A 27,676-nucleotide genomic window follows, 5' to 3' on the forward strand; every position below is an offset into this window, starting at 1 on the left:
GCACGTGTGTTAATAGAAAACCATTCCAGGTGACGACCTCATGAAGCTGACTGAGAAGCCAAGAGTGTGTAAAGCTGTCATCAAGGCAAAACAGGGCTACTTTGAAGAATCTAAAATAAAAATATTATTCTGGATTTTTTAACACTTTTGTTTACTAGATAATTCCACGTGTTCTTTCATAGTTTTGACGTCTTCAGTATTAATCTACAAAGTAGAACAACATTAAAACATTCGAATTTGAAGGTGTGTCCAAACGTTTGACTGGTAGTGTATATTATATAGATGTTTTGCACATAAAACATATATATGCATGCTTTGCATACCTACACAATGATTTCATTCGTTTCCCATTTGAGCAAATTTAAACCTGATGCAGACATACAGCAAACATTCAAATAATGCCATATAGAAGTTGAGTGTCTTAAATAGACACTAACCAATGCAAATACTAGTTGAACATTAAAATGGTGGCTCTTTTAGCCATCCATCTTTTGATATGCAATATATTTGTATTCTCTAATGCTTTCAAGACATGGCCACTTAATAGTCTGGATCTATAAAAGTAAAGGTTTCTTTTCCTAATAAAAACAAACAAAAGTACACTGCTTCAAAGTAGGTGCACAAATTTGTAAACACATTTAAACTAATTCATGTTACAGTATGTACAGTTCTAAGGTATATTTGATTATATGTGTATAATCAAATGAGTTCTTTTAAAACACCTGGTATATTAGCACCATCACATTACTAGTGCAGTCTCTGAATGAACACAGATGCTTTGCAGTTTGAATGCTTTATTTCCTGTATGTATGCATACTGCAGTTAAGTAGCAAGAACTAAAGGCAAACTAGAAAGGACTACAAAATACAACACATGGACCAATACATTTACAAAACATTCAAAATGTTACAAAATGGGCTGTATTGGTCCTTCTATTGTTGTTCTTCAATTTGGATCTTTGTACAAATCGTAAAGATACGATGTCGCCATCACTTTGCACAATATACAAGTGCCAGGGAGAGACTTCCAGAGCCAGTTTCAAACGGACAAACCACCAGCAAACTGTCTCCACCGACACACCGGGAGAAGAAACCCCACCCCAACCGGGGACTAAACTTCGTCTTCCTGTCCCACTCAGGGATAAAAAGGGAATCAATGAAAGTATCAGGCAGCGATTTTCTTCAATCTACCATTCAGCCTCTGAAAGCACAAAAAAAAATTCAGGAAAAAGAGGATTTATGTGGGAGGGAAGCAAACCAAGGACTTGGTAGCGAGTGAAAATATGTTTGGATGTCTTTACATGTCAGGAACATTTTATTTGACCTGTGCATTGCTCGCCACACATCTACTCTCCCGTTCTCCCTTTTTTCCAATATTTACATCAAAGCTTCAAAAAAGTATAATAAACAGCATGTCCCAATCCATTCTCTCCATCTCAATTCAGCCCCAAAGGGATTAACAAAAATCTAACTCTTTAGATCCGTGAGCAGTAGTCATCCACATTTCAAATGACTGTGGTTGCCAGTTTATCCAGTGCCGACAGTGAAGAGAGGTGTGTGGTGGGGGAGTGGGTCAAGGCCGCGGCATCTCTCCCATGGGCTGCGAGCGGGCTGGTGCACAGGCTAGCTGGCACCGGTGCCCTCCATCACCTGCTGGGCCTGCTTCTGTCCCATGCAGCACTGGGCTACTGACTGGAACAGCCTGCGGAGAGAAGATGAATGTTAATGTCTCTGAAAGAGCAACACAACCATGACCTAGAACAACCAGTCTAGAAGGTAACCTACTTTTCAATCTCGGGGGCACAGTGCACAAAGTCGTGGCTCCAGAACTTGAAGGCAGGGTTCTTGATCAGCTCGATGAAGGTGATGAGGAGCCCCCATGGGTGAGGCCTGTTCACTATCAGCCTCTCCAACAGAACTCTGGCAGAGAAGGACAAAGCATGAACTTACTGCACATTTAGGAGTAGGATTCCCTTGGGACGACTCGATGTATTCCTTCTTCTCAAATAATTACTAATACAGACATATTTGTATGATGTAGAACAATAAGTAAACATTTCTTAAGCTTGTGTTAACCAGACCTTATCTCTAACAATAGGGCTTCCAGACTAGGTAACTAGAAGTGGTAAAAAGCTAACTCTTTTCTGGCCTACTTATATATAGAGATTCTTTTACCTGGTGATCTGCTCCTGGATGGCCTCGTGTTGGCCTCAGCGAACAGGTAGAGCATGGTGCAGCTGAAGTAGTGGGTGTGACTGTTTGGGTAACGCAGCTGATTGGCGATCGCGTTCAGGAACAGGTAACGCCCTGAAAAACACATGACAGCAGAAAGCTGATGAGTGAAAAGCTTTGATTCACCTAGCTCTTATCTACCATTGGACAGAAACTGACGTGGTTTGTCCACTACCACCTTACCCTCAGTGTCCAGGTCCACGGCCAGGTTCTGGAAGATGTCCATGTGTGCAGAGTGGGTGATGGTGCTCATGGAGGGGGTGCTGCCCTTGTTGTGGATGTGAGCGATTGCCTGTGTGCCCACATACAACACCAGTGCGTTGATCAGCTGGATGTTGTAGCGGTTTCCTGGCTCGTTAGACACCTGGGAGACAAAAGAAGGTCAATAAAGAAAATGACATTGCCCTTTTTGAAGACCATGACTAACTAAATGCAATCAGTCTGCACTGGTCCTACCTGCAGGTTGCTGCGCAGCTCAGACAAGAAGGTGACTGGTGACCGAGTCTTCAGGTACGAGTCCAGGTCCTTCTTGAACTGGGAAGGCATAACGCCTGTGAAGTTGGTGAGGATACGGGGCGCGATGTTGATCTCACTCAGCATGTCCACCTGCAGCCGGGGTGTTAATAAAGACACAGATTTATGAGAACAGCTATCAATCTTAACAAGTTCAAACAAGGCTGAAGAGGTTCTGCCGATCTCGAACACACCTAGAAACACCAGGGCGCATGTAATAAACAGATGATCTTAAATTGTGTGTGTGTATACCTTGAGGTTGGGTGTGAAAGGGTCTGGGAGCCTCATGTTGCGTGGGAAGGCACTGAGGATGAGGTTGCGGAGCTGGATGCAGTTGGGTGGGATAACATCACAGAAACCATAATGGTAGTCACACAGGAACTCTGGAAGTCGTGCAGCAGGACCAGTAGGCACTCGCAGTGTGCCCTGAAACAGCCGACAGGGGGGAGAAGAGATTAAGTTCAGCTGTTTTATTTCAAAATGTACACATAAGTCTATAGCCACATAATTACCAAGTCATGCTCCAAAACAACACGCTATCAGACAGAGTCATGATACACACGCAGATATAACCACAAGTTTCCCTGTTATCAAACATGGCAGTACTTTCTGCAAGTTAATGTACGACAACTGAGACGCACCTTGTAGAGGATTTGCATAGGTTTGTTGAGCTCTACATTCCTCAGGAAGGGGGCCAGGTACTTGAAGAGATCAATCAGCAGCTGTGCGTACATGGGCCATCCCTGTGAGAAGAATCAGTTTATTAGAGAAACATTACAAAAAACACAACATTGTAACAAATGTAGAACAAAGCAACAGTTATGTCTTAAAGGTCCCATGTCATGCTTTTCCAGTTATTACTCGTCCCCTTGTGTGTTATGAAGGTTTCCATGCATGTACACGGTCTGCAGAGTCACAAACCCTCAGAGTACACCCTGTAGCGAGTAAAACTCTAAAACAGAAAATACCTCCCCAGAACGCCTCGTTGTTGATTTCTCATTTTCTTCCTGGGTATAGCTACATAGGGATGCCCAGTAGCCACGCCCAGAGCTATGGCCACACCCTCGCCAGCCTTTCACGAAACAAAGCTTCCCAAACCTTTCAGCGATGCATGCCGGATATGTACAGCGTAGGGCACTGAAGAACGATGCTGTTCCTACTTTGTTTGGACCAGCGGGAGATTCGGCTACACAACCTGTAAGTATTCATTGTTGTTTGTGTATTTATGATGTTTAAAACAAACAAGGTATCTACCACACTGTTTACATGGGTACAGGCTGCTAAGTTGGGATCGCGGAGAAATGCTCTCCGCAGACCCATTCTTACACCGTTGTAAACCTTTTTCTTACTCGATATCAAGCCACACTTATTGTTTTTACTTCGGCTGTGAGTGTTTGTGCATGCTCAGGATGAGTTTAGCTTGTTCTCCTGTATCGCCGAGACGTCGACACGGAAAGCCTGTCTGCTCCTGCAGAAGCTCACACAGCTGCAAGCAGCAACGAGCCTCTCAGCCAATCAGAGCACAGTGGGCTCACAGGGAGGGGGGGGCAGGAGCTCCAACAAGCCGTTTAGGACAGAGAGTGAATACACATACTATACAGAGATGCTGTATGAGAAACCAATGTGAGTTTGGAAAATTGACCAATATAAATCTATTCTACACAATGGAATTATGATCAGTATAATGGCCATGACATGGGATCTTTAACAAGACTACATGTAAGGTATAATAAGTATGTACAAATTGAGATGGTCTTATTCTTGCTTACCTTCTGCTGCGGTGTGTGCGCTAGCATCCTGGCGATGAAGATGCGGTGGGAGATGAGTTCCAGCCAGGCGTACACAAAGCCGGGCGCTTTGGTTGGTCTCAGGATGTGGAAGGTATTGCTACAGTTAAAAAAAGACAAAAACATTTTAATTTTGAGCACAATTTTAGCACTAGCCGAGCTTTTTCTATTCCAACACTGAACACAGGTGGCATGCTCATATCCATGCAGATGTCTTACCAGAAGGCCGTGAGTGTCTGAAAGTTGATGGTCTCCAGAACATGTTCTGGAGCATTGAGCTCCAACAACAGCATGATGAAAATGCGGTGGTACGGCAGCTGCTGGAATTCTGTCTGACGGACATCATGGTCCTGAATCAGGACCCCGACTACGATACCCAGCACCTGAAATAACGTAGAGCAAAATCAGAATTAGGTGAACTGGCCTGTAAAAGCCTGACAGCTGTTTGTGCAGAAGACGTGTTTTTTGTTGCTGTGCCTTGTTGAGGAGGTTGATCTTGGTCACTGTGTTGGTGGCCTCTCCGGAGTGTTTGACCAGCAGGGCGATGAGCCTGACGAAGGCGTCCAGGTTGTGGTAACACTTCGCTCTGATGATGGCTGCGCTGGCTGCTGGGTTGTGCTGCTGCTCAGCCTGTGCCCGGTAACTTATCTCCACGCACATTTCTGTGCAAAGCCGGAAGAACCTCGTGATCAGGTCATCCGTCTTCAGGATGCCCTGCTGGTGCATCTGGAAGAAAGAAAAAGGAGATCAAAATGAGGAAAAAAAGGGGCACTGCGACTTCTGATCACTTGCACAACCGATAATGGTATTTACCTGTCCAACAAAAGCAGAGAAAGCTTTGGTGCTGTCCCTGCCAGCAGCCGCTGAGTGGTACAGGTTGACCCACTCCCTCAGGAGGTACTCGGCCTTCTCCCTCAGGCCCGGAGGGTCGTCATACTCTGAAGCCTGGGAGATCCCAGAGTGCATCATGAAGTTCGGTCCTCCGTGGGCCCGGTCAATCATGGCCTCATAGTTGGAGCGAACAACATCCATCAGCTGGGGAAGGCTGGAGGGGCAAAAAGAGAAGAATCAGTTTTAACTCGTCTCATAGCAAGATTAAATAAGTCATTTCATTTTCAAAATGTGTTAAAGATTAACATTGATTTCTAGGTGGAGAATTAAATACTTCCAAATGCCAAATAAAAAACTTGAAGTAATTCAACACAATGGACACTTGTGTATTTATGTGAATTATGGCATACATTTGTTTTAATGTAAAGCAATAACATGTTGGTTGTCAAAGCACCACAATCTCTCCACATAACCACCTAATGAACATATATTGTTGTATTCATCATTATATGGGCTTACCCCTCAGGTGCGTTGGCTCTGGAGTGTGCACAGGTCCTCATCAAAGTCTCAATTGTGTGGAAGAGGTCCGCCTCAGTCACATGGCTGACGCTGCGCTCATCTACCAGCAGCAGCTTCACCAACTGCATGGCAAACGCTACTGCCATGTAGTGCAGGCCGTTTTCCATCGACTAGAAGAAGATAAGGATCAACGTTAAGATGGTAATGGCACATGAAATTGTACTTGGCCAGATAAACATATTCACAAATCTATTGATCAAGGTCGAGAATGACAAGCCAAAAAAAACATGCTTTTGCACCAGAGATAAACAAACAATAACACTTGACTAGATCCAAATAGGAATAATTTACACCACACCAAATTATAAGTACAATAGTAAATAGATATGTACCTGTGCCAGGTGCAGGTCGTACTGCTGCATATTCACAAGATGGTTCCTGATCAAAAGCTCCACCGCCTCCACGTTGTATTTGTACTCATCGCGGCATTCAATCAGACATCTGTAAACAAACACGGTAAATCAACACACCAGGGGAAAATATGACCAAATATCCTGAAGTTACACAGAACACGTTCAATCACTTCAATCTATTTTTTTCCAGATTTAAAACAATTGACCCGGCTAAACAAGATTCTATGATCCGAGAAGATAAACTCAGCTTCAAATCAGACGTGTTCTGACTCACCTGGTGATCTGCTTATTGCACCACTGTGGTCCATAGGCACGTCCGTCCTGCAGGGCTTTGAGCACCAGCAGGTGGCACTCTCTGTAGCGGAGCAGCAAGTCTGCATCAGCTCCACTGGTCGCATCCAGGAGACCCTCAACAGCCTTGAAGTTAGACAAGCAATAGTATGCATTAATTAATCTTCTACATTGCCTCCCTCACACCATTTCTGAAGACTAAATGTGAAAGTGTCCTACCTTCTGCAGAAGGCCGAGTGCAGCGATGCCATCCCTGGAGTTTCTGGCCAGGGCCACAGCTTCCAGCAGGCTGCGCAGAGCCTGGGTCAGGGGGTTCATGGCGAGGGCCGGAGGGATGGCATGAAGGTGTTGCTCCAAGTCTGCCATGCACTTGTCGTAGATCTGAGCTACATCATCCGTGGCCCACGCTTGCTGCTGTTAATGGAAATACACAAAATTAAGTCCTGCAGGTTTAAAACGGCAAAAACAATCTGTGGCACCATGTTGCTGACATGAACACATGGACATGCTCTGGCAGTTTTAGTGTCTTATAAACTTTTATAAAATCAGAAATGACAGGGTAAAGCAAAGTCAATAAAAGGTTAAGATGGACCAAAAACACTCCTGAAGTCAAATGTAAGACCTTTCAAGACCTTTTTTAAGACCCTTTCCATACATTTTAAGACCTCATCGTGTAATGTATTTGATTCACACATCTAATGGCACATTTCCACTACAGCGTGCCCGGCTCGTTTTTGGTTGCGTTTCCACTAGGCTAGCGGGTACTTTTTCACAGTTTTCTGGCTCTCCAATATCGAGGTTCTTTCCGGGCCAACAACCGGGCTAAGTATGCTAAACTAGTGAGAGAATTGCTGGAAACTACAACACAATGAACATATTTGACCGTGATTTAATAGTAATACACGTTTCAAAATGATGCCGAAGTAACAACACACTGATACTGGTTAGTAAAAACCATGAATTAATGCTTTGACAAGTCTGCAGACAGACGGCAGGCGAAACACCTTTTAAAATGCGTGTTTTCTGAATGGAGATCGGCTAAGCTAACGCAGTATATGCTCCGACCGTCCACACTCACAACAACGGCCTACAGACATAAATAAACCAGCGACTGTATTCACCATGACACAGGCAGTCTGTGGTTTGTACTCGTTTAACTTTTGTCTAGTTTCTGAACAGATATGAGGAGCTGTGAGCTCTGAGGGCTAACAGCTGATGTTGGTTTTGTGTTTCGCATTGAAGATGACGTCACGGCTCCACCACGTTACTATAGTTACTGCCCCAGTTCCTAAACTGTAACGGAAACGCAGCATAAAGTGAGCCTGGCCTACCAAGGCCTAACTATACCGTACTAAGCCAAGCGAGGCCCTGCAGTGGAAAAGCGCCATGAATCTCTACTTTAAACCTCGGTTTCCCTAGTCTTTTTAGTTCTTAAGTTTTGGTGATCTTGGAAATTAACCTCACCTTCATGGGCTGAGCCAAGAAGCCAGTGGGTTGGGAGAGATCATTACTGGGTAAGAAACCTGGAACGTTCCTGGCAAACTCCTCATACACGGCCAGCTGCTTCGGGTCCACGCCTCCCACCTAAAAACACAAAAAATGCATTTTGTTAGAATTTTACACTTTGTGTGAGTCTGTGTCTGTTTGACAGATCTATAACGTGAGGTAACATCATATTTTTATATACTGCATGTCTCGATGTTACAGTGATATTACCTTGAGTCTGATCTGCTCTGGCATGCGTTCAGCCTGGTACGTCAGAACAACAGGATCACAGTACCGCCGTCCTTCTTGGCGTGCATGCTTCCTCAGCTCAAACTCCTAGAAGAGTTCAAAGGAACAGTTAGGCATTGGACACTTTTGCCATTGTTCGTGCACTAGAAATAAATGTATATTTACGAGTGTTGAGGTAATGTGCTTAAAGCCTCACCGTGGCTAGTCTCTTGTCCATTTCAGGGCCAGCCTTCTCCACAGCTGTTTTCTGAATGAAGCAGCATGCTAATTCACAGTTGTCTTGAGCAATCCTGGCTGCAGCCTCTTCCATCATTTCCCTCTGTTGTGGGGTTGGTGCCTGAAAGAACACATCATTAAAGTAAAAAAAAGCAGGAATAGTGCAATTGAAAAGGTGAGAAATCTTGCTATGATTACTTCTCTTTGTGCACAAGGGAACATTAGTATTTAAGGACATTCAGCTCACCCTTAACGCAGCAGCAAAGCTGTTCTTAAGGTTGGTGGCGATGCTCATGAGCAGAGGCTCGCGGCAGGTGATCATGGCCATGCCAGCAGTCAGGTTCCTCATCATATGGTGGGCAGCCACACGCATGCGGGACTCCTCCGAATCCAAAGCAAAGTCCTTCCGGATGATCTGCTCACAGGTCGTCATGGCTATTTTGATAGAGCGGTCAACCACCGGGTGCACCAGCTCCTGAACAGCACGCTCCACTGACTGCCGTACACACTGCTTCAGCTGGGGATGGGCCTGCAGCAGCGAGATCTGAAGAGGGAACACGAGATGAAACAGTCAAGAAAGGAGAAAATGATTGAAAGGATAAAAGCAACAAGAGAGAGAAAGGTCTCTGTCGGTGGTCTGCAGGCACCCATCACTTACGTTGACATTTATATTGATGTGTGGAGCCAGGCCTGCCAAGGCATACACATTGATGTCGTGGTAACTAAACTGAGGGGTGGGGGGGCCGGTGGTTGTGCAAGGGGTGGTAGTGACAGCTGGAGTTGAGGGGGGGGCGGCGAAAGGAACAAAGTCCCCTGTTGGTCGCAAAACAGGCATTTGATTAAAGTCCAGAAAACCTAAAGAGAAAGAAAAAAAATTAGCAACAAGAACAAGTAATAAAGCATTTCAGTCCAACATCTTTTCTTAAAATTACTTCATACGGCATAAGAAAGTAAAAAAACAAAAAAAAAAGGCATTAGATTTGTAGCTGAACTGAAAGAACTAGGGACCATAAGGTCTCGTTTAATCATTGAAGAGGGCAGGTCATTACTGGTGTAGAGGGAAGGACGATACATTTAAAGTGAACAATTTGAACTTAAATCTGGTTTGTAGCTCAAATCTTTCAAAGTTTTGATGCACCGTACGTAGAAAGCAGCTAAATTAAAATGAAAGGGTATAAAAAGGAGCATTTACCACCGGTAGAAACTGGCAGCATCTCTTCCGGAGCCTTGGCCTCTTTCTTTGGTGCAGACAGCTGTTCCTCCAGACTCTTCAGCTTGTCTTTGTCTTTCAGCAGGGTCCCTGGCTTCAGGTCGTTGATGTCCAAAGACAAGTTCTTACACAGAACTTCAATCTCAAACTTCAGGTTCAGCTGCAGTGAACAAGAGGACAATGTGAGAAATTGTTTTTGTATCTGCTTACTCATACAGGTTAGGTCTGTATGGAATAACCTTTTTAACATTCAAAGCATCAATGACTTCTATTTTTGTGATGACTGAATGCATTTTTATGTTTGACTTTTTAACAACACAAACTGATTTCCAAGAGCTGCCACAGAAGAATAATTGATTACCTTGAGGTCATGTTCTTGATGCAGCTCTGCAAGAACATTCATGATGGCCATTGTCCAGGGGTTCTGGGGCCTGAAGACCTATAATGCCAGACACACATTTAATACCTTTGCTATGAAGAAACCACAGAAAACACATTGACAGCCGGTGAGCTAAAGCCAATTTCATTACTGTGTTAGAAGAATTCTGCATTCTTTTTGAAAGTAAATATGACTTCATGACACTACTGGGCTGAGGTATAAGGAAATGTCATTGACACACTGCTCAAGTCTACACCTATTTTACTCACCATGCTTCGCAGACTGGACTCCAACACTTTGGCCACAAATGGAACCACATAAAGGAGCTCCTGCTGGCCTTTCACATACGCTTCCAGTAGCAGAGACTTCACCTCCAAATCCTGGGAAAAGGACAGCACATTTTAGCCTTAAAGAGACCCACAAGAAAATTAAACACAACCGAAGAATTGTTTCAAATTCTTACTGTGTATAGGATAGGCTTGTTTTTGGCCAGTGTGATCATGCCCAACCAGTGGCCCAGGTTCTTCAGCAGCGAGCGATCAGAGAAGTTGGCAGCTGCCTTGTCAGATGTCAACAGAACCTGAGAGAATTGAAAAATGACAGACGAGTGTCAGTATTTTAGTTATTCCACTGTGGCAAGTAGGAAGAAACAAATGCAACTGGCATGGTGATGTTACATTACATTGCATTTAGCTGACGCTTTTATCCAAAGCGACTTACAATAAGTACATTCGACCAGGAAGACACAACCTTGAGGAAAACAGAATCATATAAGAACATCAGGTTTCAAAGAGCCAATCGTTTCAAGTGCTGCTCAACTGGCTAAGCCAGTCCTTTATTAGTATATAAGTGCTCTGTTAGCAGTTCTTTGTTAGTCATTCTATCGCTCGAAGTGGAGTCGAAAGAGATGAGTTTTCAGTCTGCGCCGGAAGGTGTGTAAGCTATCTGCTGTCCTGATGTCAATGGGGAGCTCATTCCACCATTTTGGAGCCAGGATAGCAAACCCACGTGTTTTTGCTGATGGGAACTTGGGTCCCCTTCGCAGCGAGGGTGCAGCGAGTCGTTTGGTTGATGCGTAGTGCACGTGCTGGGGTGTACGGTTTAACCATGTCCTGGATGTAGGAAGGGCCAGATCCATTCGCAGCATGGTACGCAAGTACCAGTGTCTTGAAGTGGATTCTAGCAGTTACCGGAAGCCAGTGGAGGGAGCGGAGGAGCGGCGTGGTGTGGGAAAATTTTGGAAGGTTGAAGACCAGACGAGCCGCTGCATTCTGGATGAGCTGCAGAGGTCGGATGGCACATGCAGGTAGACCAGCCAGGAGGGAGTTGCAGTAGTCTAGGCGTGAGGTGACGAGAGCCTGGACCAGAACCTGCGTGGCTTTCTGGGTCAGCTGGGGACGTATCTTCCTGATGTTGAAAAGCGTGTATCTGCAGCAGCGGGTTGTAGCAGCGATGTTTTCAGTAAACGACAGGTTGTTATCTAGGATAACACCCAGATTCCTTGCAGTCTGAGTCGGGGAAACAACAGAGGGGCCGATGTTGATAGTTAGGTCAAGAGAGGGACAATCTTTTCCCGGAAGGAAAAGCACTTCAGTTTTGTCAAGGTTGAGCTTGAGATGATGAGCGGACATCCACTGAGAGATGTCAGCTAAACAAGCAGAGATGTGTGCGACGACCTGGGTCTCTGAGCGGGGAAAGGACAGAATTAATTGGGTGTCGTCAGCGTAGCAGTGGTATGAAAAACCATGCGGGCTAATGACAGATCCGAGCGAGTTTGTGTACAGGGAGAAGAGGAGAGGACCAAGAACAGAGCCCTGAGGGACCCCTGTAGTTAATTGACAAGGGTCAGACTCAGACCCTCTCCAAGTAACCCTGTAGGTGCGGTCTTTGAGGTATGAGGTGAGGAGGGAAAGTGCAGAGCCTGAAACTCCAAGTTCTTGATGTAATGTCTGTAAACTTGACATGCAGCGGTTTAATATGGAAGACTCGAGTGTAAAATGGCAAACAATAATTTATACTAGGGATGCTCCGATCGATCGGTCACCGATCGAGATCGGCCGATACTCACTCTCCACCGATCTAAACATGCCGATCGCATGACGTAAAATACATGAGCCTTTTCTCTGTGCGGCAAAACAAGCTCGCCAAAATGGCTTCACCGGTCTGGCATTATTTTAAGGTGAAAATGACAGTAAAATAGCGGAATGCAACGTGTGTGAAGCAGAAATCCTGCAGCTCCGCCGCTGTGACGGACCGGTGAGCAGAGCAAAACACACAAGAGTTAGACCTAACACACTTAGCTATTTTATCTACCTCTGGAACAAGCTAAACTAGTTATTATAAATATATTTATACTTCGGGTCACTCATTACTGGATCAGTGAGCTGCGTGAGATACTGAGAGGCTGTCAGGAGAGGGAGAGGGGGAGAGGGGGAGAGAGGAAAAGAGAGCGCTTCCGCTCATTTCTCCCGTGTTATTCTCCAAAGTGAATGTAAACTTGAATAATGTACATCATTTGAATGTAATAATTAAGTTGGTTGTTGTTTGTGGAAGCTCCAGTGAATGAGCCCCATTAACTGAGTTTAAACATCACTTTAAATGGAAGTTTTAAAGTGATGTTTAAATCTTCCATTTAGGCCCCGCCCACTCGATCGGATCAGCCGATACTCCGACGATCGGCCCCAAAATTGGCGATCCCTAATTTATACATTCTTATGTTATCCCCACATTTACCTTGATGTTTCTATAGGTCTCATTGAGGACCATCTTGACAAACTCCGGGTTCTTGAGAGTGTCCAGGAAGTTGGAGTAGAGGCCGTGGAAGTTGGGCTCGATGCTGACACGCTTCATCACCAGGTACTGAGACACCCAGGGCATAAACTCATCCTTCACAGTCTCCTTCAACTCTTCCACCTGGAGAAGAAAGCAAATATAGTTTAAAGTTTCTTTGACCATTATGATGTTTGTGACTTAGGACTTTTCAAAGATTGATTCAAGACATTTTAATCTCATTAAGGTCTCATTTTAGATTAATTCACTGCCTTTTAAAACTAAGAACTAAGTCTTCAATTACAGTTCTCTTTTGTACGTTTTACTTTACCTTTTGTGTCATGTTGGACTGAGAGAGGTTGTTGAATATGAACGCAATCTTCTCCTGGACATTCTCGGGAGGCTCTACAATACGTTCCGTTTGGTCGGTGGCCACCAGCAGGGTGTCAATGTTGGTTGTGTTTATAGAGGGCTGCAGGAAGGAAAACAAACTATTACCTTTGAAACTAGATTCGAATTCTTTAATGTGGTAAAAAAAACATCAAATAAAAGCATTGACATATTAGGGTGTCTTGGGATCAACCAAGCCAAACTCACCGGCACATCCTTCTTGAAGGTGCTGGGTGTGGGTCTTGTGATGGTCGGGGTCTTGGCTACAGTGGTTGTAGTGGTGGTGGTGGTGACCAGAGTGCTGGGCTGGCCTGGCTGTGGAGCTTTTGGGACCCCGGGTTGCTGCGACTGGACCTGTGCCAGTGCCAGACTTCCAGGCGTGGTGATGGAGCCCTGCATCTTCACCGGAGGGTCCCGTGACTGTTGCCCATACTCGATATACTGCACGCACAGGATATCGGAAGAAGCAGAGCGAGAGATTTAATTTATCTGTATTGGCAAGTCCCGTCCTACACACAGTTGGGACTAGATAAGACTTGGAGCAAAGAGAAATTAAGGAAACCTGATTACCTCTTGTAAATGGTGGGGGAATTGCAAGAAGTGGGCAATTGAAGCCAGATGTTGACAATATTGAGGATAGTCCTTTAGTCTAGAAGTATAAAAGATAGAAGTTAGCTTAAGATAAGATGACTGACGTTACATTAATATTCCTTTCCCAAAATAAACCATCACCATACCTGTTTTTAAACCTATCTAGGGCGGCAATTCCAAAGTAATACATTTTGGATCCAAAGGGTTTTCTTAAGGCTTCAAGAACATATCGGAGGGCCAAGCCCAGGGCCATGTAGGTGACGAGACCCTTCTCGATAATGCCACCAAAAAGGCAGGCAGTGATGTGCAGCTCCTTGTCTGGGTACTGGGGGAAGAATCTGTACTCCTCAAACAAGTTCCGAAGCATGCAGTTGAACACTTCTCGCTCCCTCTTGATGGTTGAATCCTTGAACCTCTGCAGCATTTCCAGTACCTAAGAGTACCAATGAAGCTTGGGTTAATTCAAAGAGCAACATTTCTGAGAATAGTTGAATCAACTTCTGCCAATAACTGCAGAGACGAATGGAAAAAAAGCACCACATACTTCGTCCACGGACATAGTTGGATGAGGTGGGTGGTTGTAGATGCGCTGGAAGTAACTGTTTGCTTCGTCGTCAATCTCTTTACTAAAGTGCTGGTTCGCCTCGGGCCAAACCTGAGAAAGGTCAGCTGGGACAAAGAGCAGGAAAAAAACATTTTTAACCGAGCCTGTTTTTACTTGAATGTGGTAATCAAACGCTAGTGGAGAAAAGTATTGTTGTACTCAATTTAAAGTCAAACCTCTGTCTGATGCTTGAAAATTACATTAAAGTGGGGCTGTCGGCTATCAGACAAGGAACAGAAGACTGATTTGCATGACCAAAACAGTTTATAAAATTGTTTACAAGAGCTTAAACACTGCAGGAATCCTTAAAAAGCTCTTGGTGAATACTAGTGAACCTTGCCTTTTAACTGCATGTGTGAGGCACCCTGACTTGGATGCATCAGAATTAAAACGTGCAAATCAACACAGAAATCATCACTGCAAAGTAGGGGTGTTGTCGTGTAACGGTTCACAAACATTTCGGTTCGGTACGTACCTCGGTTTTAGGCTTCACGGTTCGGTTAGGAGCCAGATAAAATTATCACAACAACATAACATTTTTTTTTATTATTATTAAACTGTGAATAATGTATTCACTCAAATAAATGCAAAATATAATAAAATAAACATTAAGGTGTAGCATTTCGATGAACTGAAATAATCTGTATTTGAACTTTACTGTACTAGTACCTAAGCAGCCAGTTTGACATTATGACTTGCTTGTCATTGTATTTTCATGTTGTTTAAAGAAAGATGAACTTGTCCACATTGCTTGCCGAAAGGGCAGATCAGCTGGCACTAACAATGTCTCCTGCTGTGGAGAACACCCTCTCGCTAGGGACAGAGGTAGCAGATACAGCCAGGTAGCGCTTTGCTAACATGGCAACATAAGGATATTTGCCGTTTGTAATAGCTTTGGCTCGGTCTGAAGTTTTTGCGAGTGGTGGAGGCTTAAATGCTAGCGGGAGTTGGGTTTGCACTTCAGTCTTTTGGTACCGGTGATATTCACGTTCGGGTGATGCCTTTTCAAATGAGTGTGCAAGTTTGATGTATTGCCAGCCGCGTAACCAATGTTAGTTGAACAATGCCGACAAACAGCTTTGGTTCGGTCCACCTGTCTTTGTCCGTCATCCTTGTACGTAACTGCGAAACCAAAATGTTCCCAAACCGGAGACTTCAATGATGCTGGAGGATTTTAGAGCTCAACTTTATCTGCGTTCGCCATTTCGCCAGTTCCTCAAATTACTGACTACATTTGAACGCATCCCTCTGACCACCTCGTCCAATGAAATGACTTGCTCGCTCTATGACGCGTTGAACACAATGGGAGCAAATTACTCTGAATGCTGCGACGCAGCACCTGAGATTACTTCCAAGAAGTTGTTCACGTTCTCAATTTTTTACGTTTAACGTTATATTCATTCGGTACACATGTGTACCGAACCGAAGGGCCCGTACCGAATAATTTCGGTACGGGTACGTGTACCGTTACACCCCTACTGCAAAGGAAACAGTGCTACACTCTCAGTCACACTACTACCACTACTTGCAGGCTTTTATCTTACTCTGCTGAAAGGTTGGTGGGTTCAAGCCTGGTGTGCTCATCTTCCTGGTGCCAAATGGGTCGGTGTTCACAGTCGGCATCCCCAGACTAGAGCCAATACTGGAGCCAATGCCTGTGCCCAGGGGACCTGAAAGTAACATAAGATCAGTCATTTCAATCCATACCTACGTCATCCCATGTGTTAACCTTTACAACATGCTTTTCAAGTTTTTTCTTGTCTGAAGTTCAGGATCAAGCCCAAGCTATGCCTTAGTTTGCTCAATGGAGCCTGACTTTAGACATGTGCTGTGGATGTTTATAAATGAACAAATTAAAAAAGGGCATATTACCAGAGTCCATGCCAGGAAGCTGCGAGGACAGGCTCCCAATGCTCCCAATGCCCCCAAATGGTGTACTGGGATTGGGGTTGGTGAGGGGGGGGAAGGCTTTAGCCGGGGACTGGGGATTACTGAAAGCTGAGCTCAGTGAGGTTGGGAAGCCCTGCATGCTCTGAGTGTGGGAGGTGGTTGTGCCCCCCAGGTTCAGGGACCCCATGCCGGAGAGAGAGTCCATCTAGAAAAAGGAAGACAGACATTATTATTTTAGATTTATTCAGATCCGTTTTGTCAACAACAATTCCCAATATGAAAAGGCATTACAAAGTGTTGCATTAAAGGACTGTCATGTGAATGTACCTGCACAGGGGAGATGGCATCCAGGCTGCTGGTGCTGGGGGCACGTCCCTTTGGCATCACACCCGGTGGAGGTTGCCGGGCTTTATTCATTACATTGCTGCAGTTGGCAACCATGGTTAGGATAGTTTCTGACAGCTCCTGGGACACGCTCCTGAGGAAAAATGTGAACAAATATTTACACAATTAGAAAATATTGTGATTGGCGTCTATAAAACACGGTTTTCATATGTTTTGTTGTCGTTGAAATGCCATTGAGTGACACAAAACATTATTAAACCAAAGATCAACAAACAGTTTTCTTAAAAAGGCAGACAGTGATAAAGCTAAGCCTAATGTCTCCTCACCCCGCACAGGACTGCAGGCAGGCCAGCATGGTGGCTAAGGTCTCAGGGGGCAGCTGGGCGCTTTTGGGCTGGTCCTTGTCTGGTGCCAGACCCCCCATAATGGATGGGCAGCGCCTCTTCAGGAATGTCACACATGCCTGGATAAAAGGTTCCTGACAAAACACACAAAAGGATTGTAAAACACCAAGACAAACAAGAACCCCAACAATCTTTATCGTTATATTTTAAAACAACTCTACTTTAATCAATTTGAAGACTTACCCCGTGCTCTCGGATTTTGTCAGTCAGCCATTTATCAAGTTTGAGGTATTCACGACGAGAAGCAAGTGCAGCAAGGTCAATAACAAAGGCAAATGGAGTACCATTCAGCAACATCGACAGAGACTGAGGGGCATAAAAAACAAAAACACTGTCTTATTTACCATGAAGAATATACCTACGACTACATGAAGACAAGCACAGAAAAAATGGCCTGTATCCTTTAATGTCTTATTTTAATGTTGTGTTAAAACTGTGAAAAAAATAAAAACACATGGAGGAACATTATTGAATGAAAGAGTCATTATTCTGCTATTGCTTATATATAGAAATGTTTTATTCATTGGGATAAACACCTTGAGATGCACTCTCGTTTTCAAGGGGGTCCCGACAATAGCAACAACTTACAGACATACATAAACATGCCTAAAGGCTAATTTAAGAGAAGTCAAAGTAGGTGATCATTTAGTATTTTCTGACAAACCTTCAAGTCCTGGGCCACATCAAGGATGCGTGACAGCTTGGCCTGGTCATACTGCTCCCCCCTCATGTACCACTCTGCCATTGAATGCATAATAAGCTGACGGATCGAGGGAGACTGTCCCTGGAAAAAGAACGCCAGGTTTTATGAGTATACATAAACCAGGAAAACAAATAACCAGGAGAGTAAGCACAGAGAGCTGTATCACCAACCTGTCCGTGCCAGGCGTAGTGCAGGATGATGGCAGAGTTAGGGTGGTTGCCCAGGAAGATAGGCATCAGGGTGGAGATGAGCTCATGGCGCAGTGTGTGCCAGGAAGTGGAGATCTGCAGCAATGCCAGCACCAACATGTCTGGGCAGTGCTTGATGGGAAAGCTGAACAGCTGCTTCACCTGCTCGTACTGGCCCACCTCTGACAGCCTCAGCAGGCTCTCCACCAGGTCCAGACTTTTCCTGTAATGAGATGAGCAGAAAATCAGTCGAAAACACTAGATCACATTAGCCACTTTCACACCAAGCACTTAGTACCCGAACTAAGTACAGATCGCGTTCACACCGGAATATGTTCCCTGAGGGAGGATTAGGCAAATGAAGCCGCTGACGTCACTTCTTCTGCTTTGGGTTTACTGGCAGGCCGCATAAAAAACTTCACGGCGTATACTGCCGCCCAAAGTCCCCGGCCGGAAGTCCCCGGAGTTGGGGACTGGCTTCAGTAGAAGCTGCTGGGAGTCCCAGCAGCTTCTACTGAAGCCTTCCGAGTAAATCGCCAGAACGCCGACATCTCCTCATCTCCACCGCTCCCATGTTTTCTTTTGTGTTGCCATAAGTTAGTCTCTCTGCGTTTCTGCGCTGGGCTAATGCTAAGGCTAATAATGCTAATGCGAGCAAATACAATGGCGGCTTCACAAAATGTTTCAGAGTTTTGCGGGGCGTGGTTTGCAATTCGCCCAGCCAATCAGAAAGTGGAACCTTTTTCTCCCAGGAAAGTACCTGCTCTCTAGCAGGGACTGAAAAGGGGGGAAAAGTTCTCATGAACTAAGTTCTCTTTTTGGTGTGAACGCAAAATCCCAGGAACTATCGGAACTAAGCGGGAAAGTACGGGGAAAAGTACTCCGGTGTGAAAGCGCCTCTTGAGTAAATCAACACAACCACATCATATTGATCAAACTACAGCTGAGTGACATGCAGGAGAAATGTAAATAATTGTTTTAAAAGCCAAGCTCCATACCAGGTGGCAATCTCTCTGTTGTCATCCTCCGGTGGGGCCTTAAGGATGTCTATGGCCACAGTGTGGCAAGGGTAGTCGGCAAAGGAAAACACTTCTGGGCTCATCAGAGAGTGCTGAATGAATGACAGCTGAAAACAGAAAAAGCAATTGGAGATTTAAAGAGGGAATACAACCTTAACCACTCAAACAACACAAGAACAATTCCCACTTTGCATTATCATTCATCTTTATTGATCTATTTCTCTTTTTTACAAAAAAAAAGAGGTAAAATTTCAATCATGTTTCCCATCTCAATTTAAAAACATGCCAATCCCAGGATCCGGATTTTGTTCAGTTACCTGTCCTTCTGCGTGTTTCCATGGTCGATAGATCAGATCAACAGGAAACGTCTCCATGCCCAACCCCCTCTGAATGCCGTACACCACAATATGCAGGCCTTTACTGTCCCGGATTATAAATCCTGCATGGTCCAGCTCGTAGGTCACCTCTTTGAAGTTAAGGTTAGGATTCTAGGGCACAGACAAAGGAAACACAAGTTCAACCTCAGAAGGCATGCATTGGCCCATTTAGTGGTGAAGAATTTGCAAGAATAAATGCAGTGATACTGGGAAATGTTGGATACATTTGTCATCAAATGGAAACTGATGGTTCACTCACCACTTCCTTCACAACGTCGATGAGAACCTCCACATTCCACGTGTGTGCCTGCGAGCCGTCGTTCTTATCCTTGCCATCGCTCCAGATACCACTACCGGGAGCAGAGATGGACTGCAAGAATAGAAAATGTAACCATTAGTGTGCTTAGAATAATCCACAAGCCAGCACATTTACCAGCATGAACCCATATTTCACAATGATTTTGTCAATACATCTCTTTCATATTAAACATAAGCATTAACTAAGAAAGAATATAATTAAATAAATCTTACCTGTAGTGGGATACCATCAGTCAGGCCAGAGTGGGTACGAGCCATCATGCCCAGGACTCTGGCCACCTGGCTGGCTGTCACCTCTCTCACCCCATACTGGACGATTATGTTTCTGCACTCATCCAGACTGGAAAGAAAAAGAAAAACTCAGTACAAACGATTATCACAGACATTCTAGCTCTTGGCAGACAAACCTTTGTTCAAATCATGTTGCGAGAAACATTTGATTGAAGATTTAACACCATACTGAAGAATTTAAACATAAATTCACCTAGCACAGAAGCCATAGCCGACTTCTTGCATGAATTCTGCGAGAGAACTCTCCATCATGGTCTTAGCTAACTCCCCCGAGTCTGGCAGGATCCTGTCCATGAGAATGTCCCGTTTTTCAGGGTACAGCAGTGGTGCGAGCACCACAGGGCAGCGCTCCTGGGGGAAATCTTAAATACAAGACACAGAAAACATTTTAGTATAGGACTTGTACCATTTCTATTCATTGTCACATATTCAATAAACTTAAGGCTCTGAAGAATACGTTTGGGTTGACACCCCGTACCTCGGCAGAGTGTCTTCAGGAAGGCGTCAATCTGCTCCTGCCCTAACCCACTGGCTCCTTTTTGGCCAAAGAGTAGATGGGACAGCAGTAAATGCAAGACCTCGATGGCAATGTCCTGAAAGCCACCTTCCTGGTTTCCTCCGAGATCTGCGTCAACGTATGACCGCAGGAGGTCGGGGAGTTTCTGCTTGATGAACTGTGAGGCTGTGGAAACGTTAAAAAAAAACAAAGACATGCTTTTATACAATGTATACAAATAATGAACCAACACAATTGTGTCTAGAGTGTTGTGGCCATCCATAACCAATCTTTATCACAACTGAGCAATATTCCCTCCAAAAAAGGGATGCCAAAATAAAAAAGGGGGCCAACTATTTTGGTAATGCAATTATTAATTAGCACACCTTTAAAACAAGGTTTTTATGTTTATTTTATCATCTTTGCTTTGGTCACTTCCACATATTTGCCTTTTATAGACAATCCACGTTTTCTTCATCTAAGACTAGTTGTCAGTAGTAGTTGACTGACTTATTTGATTGGTTGAAACTCAAAACTTTAATTTATAATTATGACACTGAAATGGTTATAGCAAACCATTTGAGGATGCAACATCCCAACTGGATTTATCAGAGTTCAGCACCATTTTGTCAAGATGCCTTGTATTTGTGATCTACAAGTTCATTTATTGCTGGTTAATAGAACTGCTAACAAAGCACTTATATACTAATAAAGGGCTGGCTTATCTAAAGCCAGTTGAGTAGCACTTGAAATTGTTTTGCTCTATGAAGCCTGATTTACTTATATGATTGTTTTCTTCAAATTTGTATTTTGTTGGTCGAACGCACTTATTGTAAGTCGCTTTGGATAAAAGTGTCAGCTAAATGCAATGTCATGTAATGGTTGGACAAAATAAATCATACGTTGCCCATAGTAGAAAGACTGTGATATTATGTTAAACTGAATGCCAGAAAACAGGCATGTGTTAAAGTTCCAAAGCTTATTGTTATTGGAAAAAATGGATGTTTGGTGCCTTTCAAATTTCAGCTATGGTTTATTTCAAGACCATGCCAGCAGAAAGACTTGGCAATCCTAGTTTTTGTTTACTTTTTTAAAGTCAGACTTATCTGCAGTATATCAAATGTTTTGATAACGTTTAGTACTTTTTACAGTAAACATCACAGCTAGTTAAAAACAACGTTTGGGATTATCTTTGGCTTTATTCGAGTTACTTACCAAAACCACGAAGGTCTGCGTTGCTGGAGTTGAGCAAAGCAAGTCCAAATATCACCTGGGAAATACATTAATTAAATCAACATTTGTATTTCAGATAGTCTTGGGGTGACTTGTGTTGACAGTCAATACTCCCTTTTCCCCAAATGTAAGCCATGCATTGTTTGTACATTGTCCAATTCATGTATTAATGAAGCCCATTGCAGGTCCGCCTTACCTCTTGGACTTTGCTGAGCTTAAGAACTTTACTCAGTTGAGTGAATAGGTGGGCCGATGGCTTCAAACTCTGAAGGAAAATGTGTGTCAAACACATTAACACATTTTCATATGTGAAACCCCTGCAAATTGTCTGTACACTCATGCATTGATGTCTAAGTTAAAGCCCAAAGTGTCATTTTAAAGAGAGCATTTTTGTAGGGATGTAAAGTTAATAACTGACAAACTGATTTTTAATTCAACCAATTGCAACATTTGACTCAATATGGTAGTAGTTGCTTTAAGTTGTATGTTTTAACTTAACTTGTAACTCAGAATTAATCTATCAATAAGATCTGTCATACATCCGGGATACTGCAGTAATTATACAGAAATTCGGACTTCTGCTCCTTACCTTCTGGTAATGAAGGGGATTGTCAACGGCGTAACACAGAGTAGCAATAACGTTTGGCTTCGATATCAGCGACACACACTCCTGGATCAGAAACTGTGTCTTGGGCAAGTTGAAAAGCGAAACGTATCGAGAAGGAGAGAGAAAAGAGAACAGAGGCAGGTGAAGAATAAGATAAGAAAGTATTTTAGATAAAACCAAAAGAAACATTTGGCAGTATGGAGTAAAATGTAATGTTAAGATTATAATGAATTCAAGATAAGGGAAAAAAACATTCTGTACATGAAAACATTTCTGAAATGAAAACTTCCAATTGACACAATTTGTTTCCATCTTGTTTTTCATATACAAACAATCAGAAAAATCCCAGAATTAAGAGCAACACAAATGTAATAACTGATGGCAGCAAAATGATCAATATCTCAGAGGTTCAAAGATTTCAGCGCAGAGATCATAGTTGTAGTAGTCCAGTGATTTATAAGCACGTACACTTCAAGTTGACACACTGGGCTACTCTGTTAAACAGCAGACTCAGCCAAATGATAGTTTGAAATTGGCCTCACAAAGTAAGAATCAGCTGGCTAGTATCAGTTATGTTTTTTTGTAAAATAGTGCAACAATACCAACAGCTGCAATCTTTTGCATATTATCTCACTTGGCTAAATGGACACGTTGTCCCCTGAAATTGAAGGAGATCATTTGTTTGCCAAGCTGGGAAGGATAAACAACCTACAAAAATAAAGTGTCCAAAGACCTGAAGAATAGAACGCTCATTCATGTCTGTGTACTCCTTATCTACAAGAGAGTGACAACTACAATGTATCATTGTGAATAGGAAAATGTTTCACTTTGATAATTAAGGGAAAAAAACATCTGACCAAATATATTTTCCTGGGTGGTACCTTGTTATCCGTTTAACTTAACATTATTTTAAAATCTACATTGGGCTTTTATGAAAACCAGGGTTTGTTTTTTGTAATCATCTTGTATCACTGAAACAGACACAATTTTGAAATCGGATCTGAAACTACCACAGCTTGTGTGTAAAAGTCTAAAATTACTGTTGTATATCTTAATATATTGAATGTTGGAGACAAATGTGTGTTTGCTCAATAAGATTTATTTTAGGACCACAAACAAGCCAATAGGAAGTTTCAATATTATATATATATATATATATATTACTACAAATGCATAGGATATGAGACCTTTCTATGTATTGATTATTTCTGTATAGCCTTCATCAATTGTAATTGTTATTCACAAATATGCGATAGCTTTTATTGAACAAGTTCTTAAGTTGATGGAACGCTTCAGACCTTTTCAGAAAAGAGAGAATTTTGTTCCAACCATATCCAACAGTAATCAGTTTTCTTATTATTAAAAAAAAGGATTCACTTAATGGTCTTCTGTGGGAGAGCCCATTTAATAGTACTGGTAAAGTGTCCAATACCAATTAACTTTTAAAATGGTAGCATTCAATTCTAGAAAGTTCTGCAGCTCAACTGCGTGAAAATCCTGGGAAATGAGAGACACGTAGAGTGCTAAACTAATTTCACTTGCCAAATTTTGTTCAACCGTTGTACATTTTTAGGAAACTAAAAGTGCATTTCTAAGGAAACCATTCACAAATGTCTGAAAAAAAAATCTGTTGCTTTTCAGGGAAATTAGGACTCAGTACTACTAAGAAAGATCTTTGTAAAAAACAATGTGTTTCTAATCAAAAATTACCTGGTGAAAGTCCTTGCCACTGCTTTTACCATCGCCACTGAAATCCACATGAGAGAAGAGACAGCGAAGTAGATGCCTGTCTGCCTCAGGACCGTGACGATTCACAATCTGGGAGAATACAGGCAAAATATCCAGAACACATGGAGATATATTAGGACACTTCAAGAAGATAAATGATAAACAAAAATAACTTGATGTCCAACGCTATCACTTACATGCTGTATTTCTTGCTGGCTGGCTCGATAGTTTTTCTTAGTTAAATTGTCCACTAGATAGCTGATTTGAGACAAAGCCAGCGAAAGCGAGTCAAGATTCATTGCTGTTCGGGGCGGAAGCAGGCGGCCGAGCACGGCGCAAAATCACCATTATTCCCCTTTAGTCACTTCAGTGATAGGTTAATTCTGCCCCCCCCCCAAAAGTGTAAAAATATATATAAATGTCCAAATGGGTTTTCCGATCAGTGGATCCCGGTGCTAGGTAAAGTCCTTCAGTTTAAAATCAAGTTCAGCATCTGTAATGAAAGGGAAAAACAAGTTAAATGTGATTTAAAAACAGTGACACAGTTGTGTAATAGAAAAAAAAAAGGCAAACAAAAAGGGAATTCCTGTGTTGGAAGCACTAAAATATGAGTTCTGTAGTATTACTTTCATGCAGAAAAATATTTACAATCATTTGACAACAAAATGTTTTGTTACAGGCTTTGAGGCCTACGTGCATAGCAGCACAACTAAAAGTACGTTTGTTGCCAAGATATAAATCTGTTAATAAAATCCCAATATAGGGTCAACACACGAGTCTTAAACTACATAGGTTAGTATGGTAAGTCCACGGGGATATTGTAGAACTACAAACCTGCCGAACCCATAGCTTATAACGTAACTAGGCCTCGAGTGTACCCACATATGTGGTACACAGATTCCGCTTACCGAACTAACTCACATTACCGTTAACAAAAGCATAAATAATGCCGCAGTTTTGTCAAGCAATTTAGAAGAACGTAGCCTTTAAAGCGGCCAACTGGACATTCCTATTGACTAATGGACTGAGAGTTAAAATCACCACTTGAAACAAAGAGCAAGCTAATGTAAGTTAGCAATATTACCAGCAAGCGATCTGTTACCTACGTGTTACCAGTCATATATTTACCAGAAAACCCATATGATATCTGGCTATGTGAATAAATTGATTCAAAGCAACCCTTTTGCAGACCATCCTCCTGTGGCAAATCGGGAAACCTAGCTACCTAAGCTAACATTACCATGACGCTGATAAACACTTGCTAGGAGAGAAGTTTGAGTTAACGTTAGCAAACATGTTTACCGAAGCATTAAAAGCACTAGTTAAAGTTACCGGTTGAATCTGCTTCACACGGCCTTTTACTAAATCAAACTTTAGTAATATATCTTCTTATCAAAATAACTCCCAAGTCGTCAATATCTAAAATTAACCCCTGTGAAATGTTACCAACTCCCTGTAGGCTACGAGCTAATGCTATCAACTAAGCATTTACGTGAAGCTAACATTAGCAACATGAGTCCGTTTCAAGCTAGTTTGTATGAATTGGTGAAACCCATTAACAATACGTTTCACTGTTTTTTACTTTTTTTAATAGTCAGTTTTGCTAGCTATACGATTACTAAGGTTTCATGGCCGTTACACAAACATTGGTCGTGAGCGTGAAGGCCTCAAATATTGCGGATGGGTTTTGCGCGATCGTGCAAGCTAACGTTAGCATTAACCTTGTTAACGTTAGCTCATTTCAACGGGCTCTGGCTAATATATGAAATTGCTAACACTATGTGCTAGTTGCCTGTGCTAACTATCCCGTAACGACGCGTAAATGTTACACCGAGTCAACATGAATATTCTCTCCGGCAAAAATATGACTACTAAAGTCTTAGACAAGTACGTTACCAACTTTGCACGAGAAACGTTACTAAATGAATGAATTATTACTTTTTGATGCAACCAATATGACAGCTGCTTTTCAGCAAATAGACCCCCCCGCACTGGTGGCTAACGGCCATCCTCCGTATCAACATCGTTACTTTAGTGTTAAATATAGATATGTCGACGGTTGTTAACCAAATATATTGTAAATCTCACCATGCTCCCAAGAAAGTAATTCAGATGTTCATCCCTTCTTGTTTCGCACAACAAACTTGACGAAATGGAAGGGTCGCTCTGCCTCCAGTTCAGTTTGATTTTCAAAATAAAATGGCGACTGTCACCACCGCGGCGCGCTCACGGGTCGAGTTCGAGAAGAGTGCGTGAGCTTATCCGCGCGACCTAAACGCAAGGTGCTCGGCACTGTCGGCAGTAAACACCTGGGTCAGTGCTGCATGCAATCTAGTAATGTCGTGTTTTATTAAATCTAGATAATGAAATTCAATCATGTTTATTGTTTTTTCTTCATACCAACGCAAAATGAACCTTGTAACATTCAGGAAAACAACAGGACAACATTTTTTTTGTGCTACTGTTTTTTTACATGAAATGCATTAGCATGACACATGAAATAGATATAAGCTCTCACATCATTTTTGAAACAACTGTTAAAATATCATGCACATCTCCTGTTAATCTAAGCTATAGTACAACAACATGTAGGTTTATAATATACATGATAAATACGCCAATTAAGCTTTTTCCATAGTTGCTCTAAACTTTAATCAATAGGATATGATTTGACATGCTGTTGCCCATGTTGCTGAACAGAATGATCTGCTCTTTTTGACAAAATATGCTCACTCCCATTGCAAACAGCAATCCCTTGTCGTTTTTTACAAATCACACGCCTGCCTAAATAACTATGGGTTCAATTGCATTGTTTCATGTCCTAAGTTTTCTGTTTGGCATTGGACTGTGCACTGTAATGCTCTTACATATACCAGACATTTTCCTATAACACTGGTTTGACAGAATCTCAAAGGGTAGTCATGCTGCTGTCCTGCCTCAAGTGATCTCAGTAGGCTATTACAAAAGGTTGTTTTTTAAGCATTAATTCTTCTAGTATTAGGTTCCAGAAAGCTGGACCACACAATCTCTAAACTTCAGCTTTTGAAATCAAAAAACTAAATGATTAGATATTGAGATATTAAAACGTTTTGTTGGCAGAGGTGGAAGAAGTAGCCTACTCGAATTTGCTTAAGCAAACGGAGCAGTACACTACTGTGTAAAAATACTCAGTTACAAAACGTCCTGCATTAAAAATTGTATTTAGAAAGAGGACAAAAGTATTTACATCAAAATATACTTTAAGCAGCCTGCCAAAAGTAAAAGTAGCCTACTAGTAGAATTTCATCACTTCAATGGGGCAATTTCTAGAAATGTAGTTTATTTAAAATATACAGTAATATGGGGCATTTGATTTATATGTTGTATTAATAATCTAAATCGGTAAAGAGACCAGTGACTGAATCCGTAAAACAAATGTAAAAAGTACAACATAGGCCTACTATAAATATTAATGAAGCATAAGCAGAAGTACAAAGTTGTGAAAATACTCAAATAAAGTACAGTTACCTCTTTTTTTCCAACATGTGTCTGGGGTTGTGGGAAATAACAGATGGGTGACATATAATGTATAGAATTAGGGGTCAGGGAGAACTCAGTCA

The 27,676-nt window shown here is 42.6% G+C and overlaps 1 protein-coding gene across 1 annotated transcript; it reads right to left on the reverse strand.

Moving 5' to 3' along the window:
- Positions 1-777: 777 nt before the first annotated feature.
- Positions 778-26,301, reverse strand: cnot1 (CCR4-NOT transcription complex, subunit 1). The gene is given in 50 exon segments (XM_034085677.2): positions 778-1,701; positions 1,785-1,919; positions 2,175-2,202; positions 2,205-2,306; positions 2,415-2,595; positions 2,688-2,837; positions 2,997-3,170; positions 3,386-3,487; positions 4,514-4,631; positions 4,751-4,914; positions 5,009-5,257; positions 5,345-5,576; positions 5,882-6,051; positions 6,274-6,382; positions 6,569-6,711; positions 6,805-6,999; positions 8,050-8,169; positions 8,302-8,406; positions 8,516-8,656; positions 8,783-9,079; positions 9,194-9,390; positions 9,728-9,905; positions 10,107-10,184; positions 10,394-10,504; positions 10,588-10,704; positions 12,858-13,037; positions 13,225-13,365; positions 13,491-13,724; positions 13,854-13,932; positions 14,021-14,307; positions 14,419-14,543; positions 16,023-16,148; positions 16,351-16,573; positions 16,696-16,846; positions 17,040-17,191; positions 17,301-17,423; positions 17,782-17,901; positions 17,991-18,231; positions 19,007-19,134; positions 19,345-19,515; positions 19,664-19,774; positions 19,936-20,062; positions 20,207-20,375; positions 20,492-20,695; positions 21,725-21,779; positions 21,939-22,007; positions 22,332-22,430; positions 24,060-24,167; positions 24,275-24,570; positions 26,166-26,301. Coding segments are annotated over 49 exon segments (7,200 nt in total). The 5' UTR covers positions 24,377-24,570; positions 26,166-26,301; the 3' UTR covers positions 778-1,622.
- Between the last annotated feature and the right edge of the window lie 1,375 nt (positions 26,302-27,676).

The sequence above is a fragment of the Pseudochaenichthys georgianus genome, chromosome 6 (genome assembly GCF_902827115.2).
Source record: "Pseudochaenichthys georgianus chromosome 6, fPseGeo1.2, whole genome shotgun sequence".
NCBI lineage: Eukaryota > Metazoa > Chordata > Actinopteri > Perciformes > Channichthyidae > Pseudochaenichthys > Pseudochaenichthys georgianus.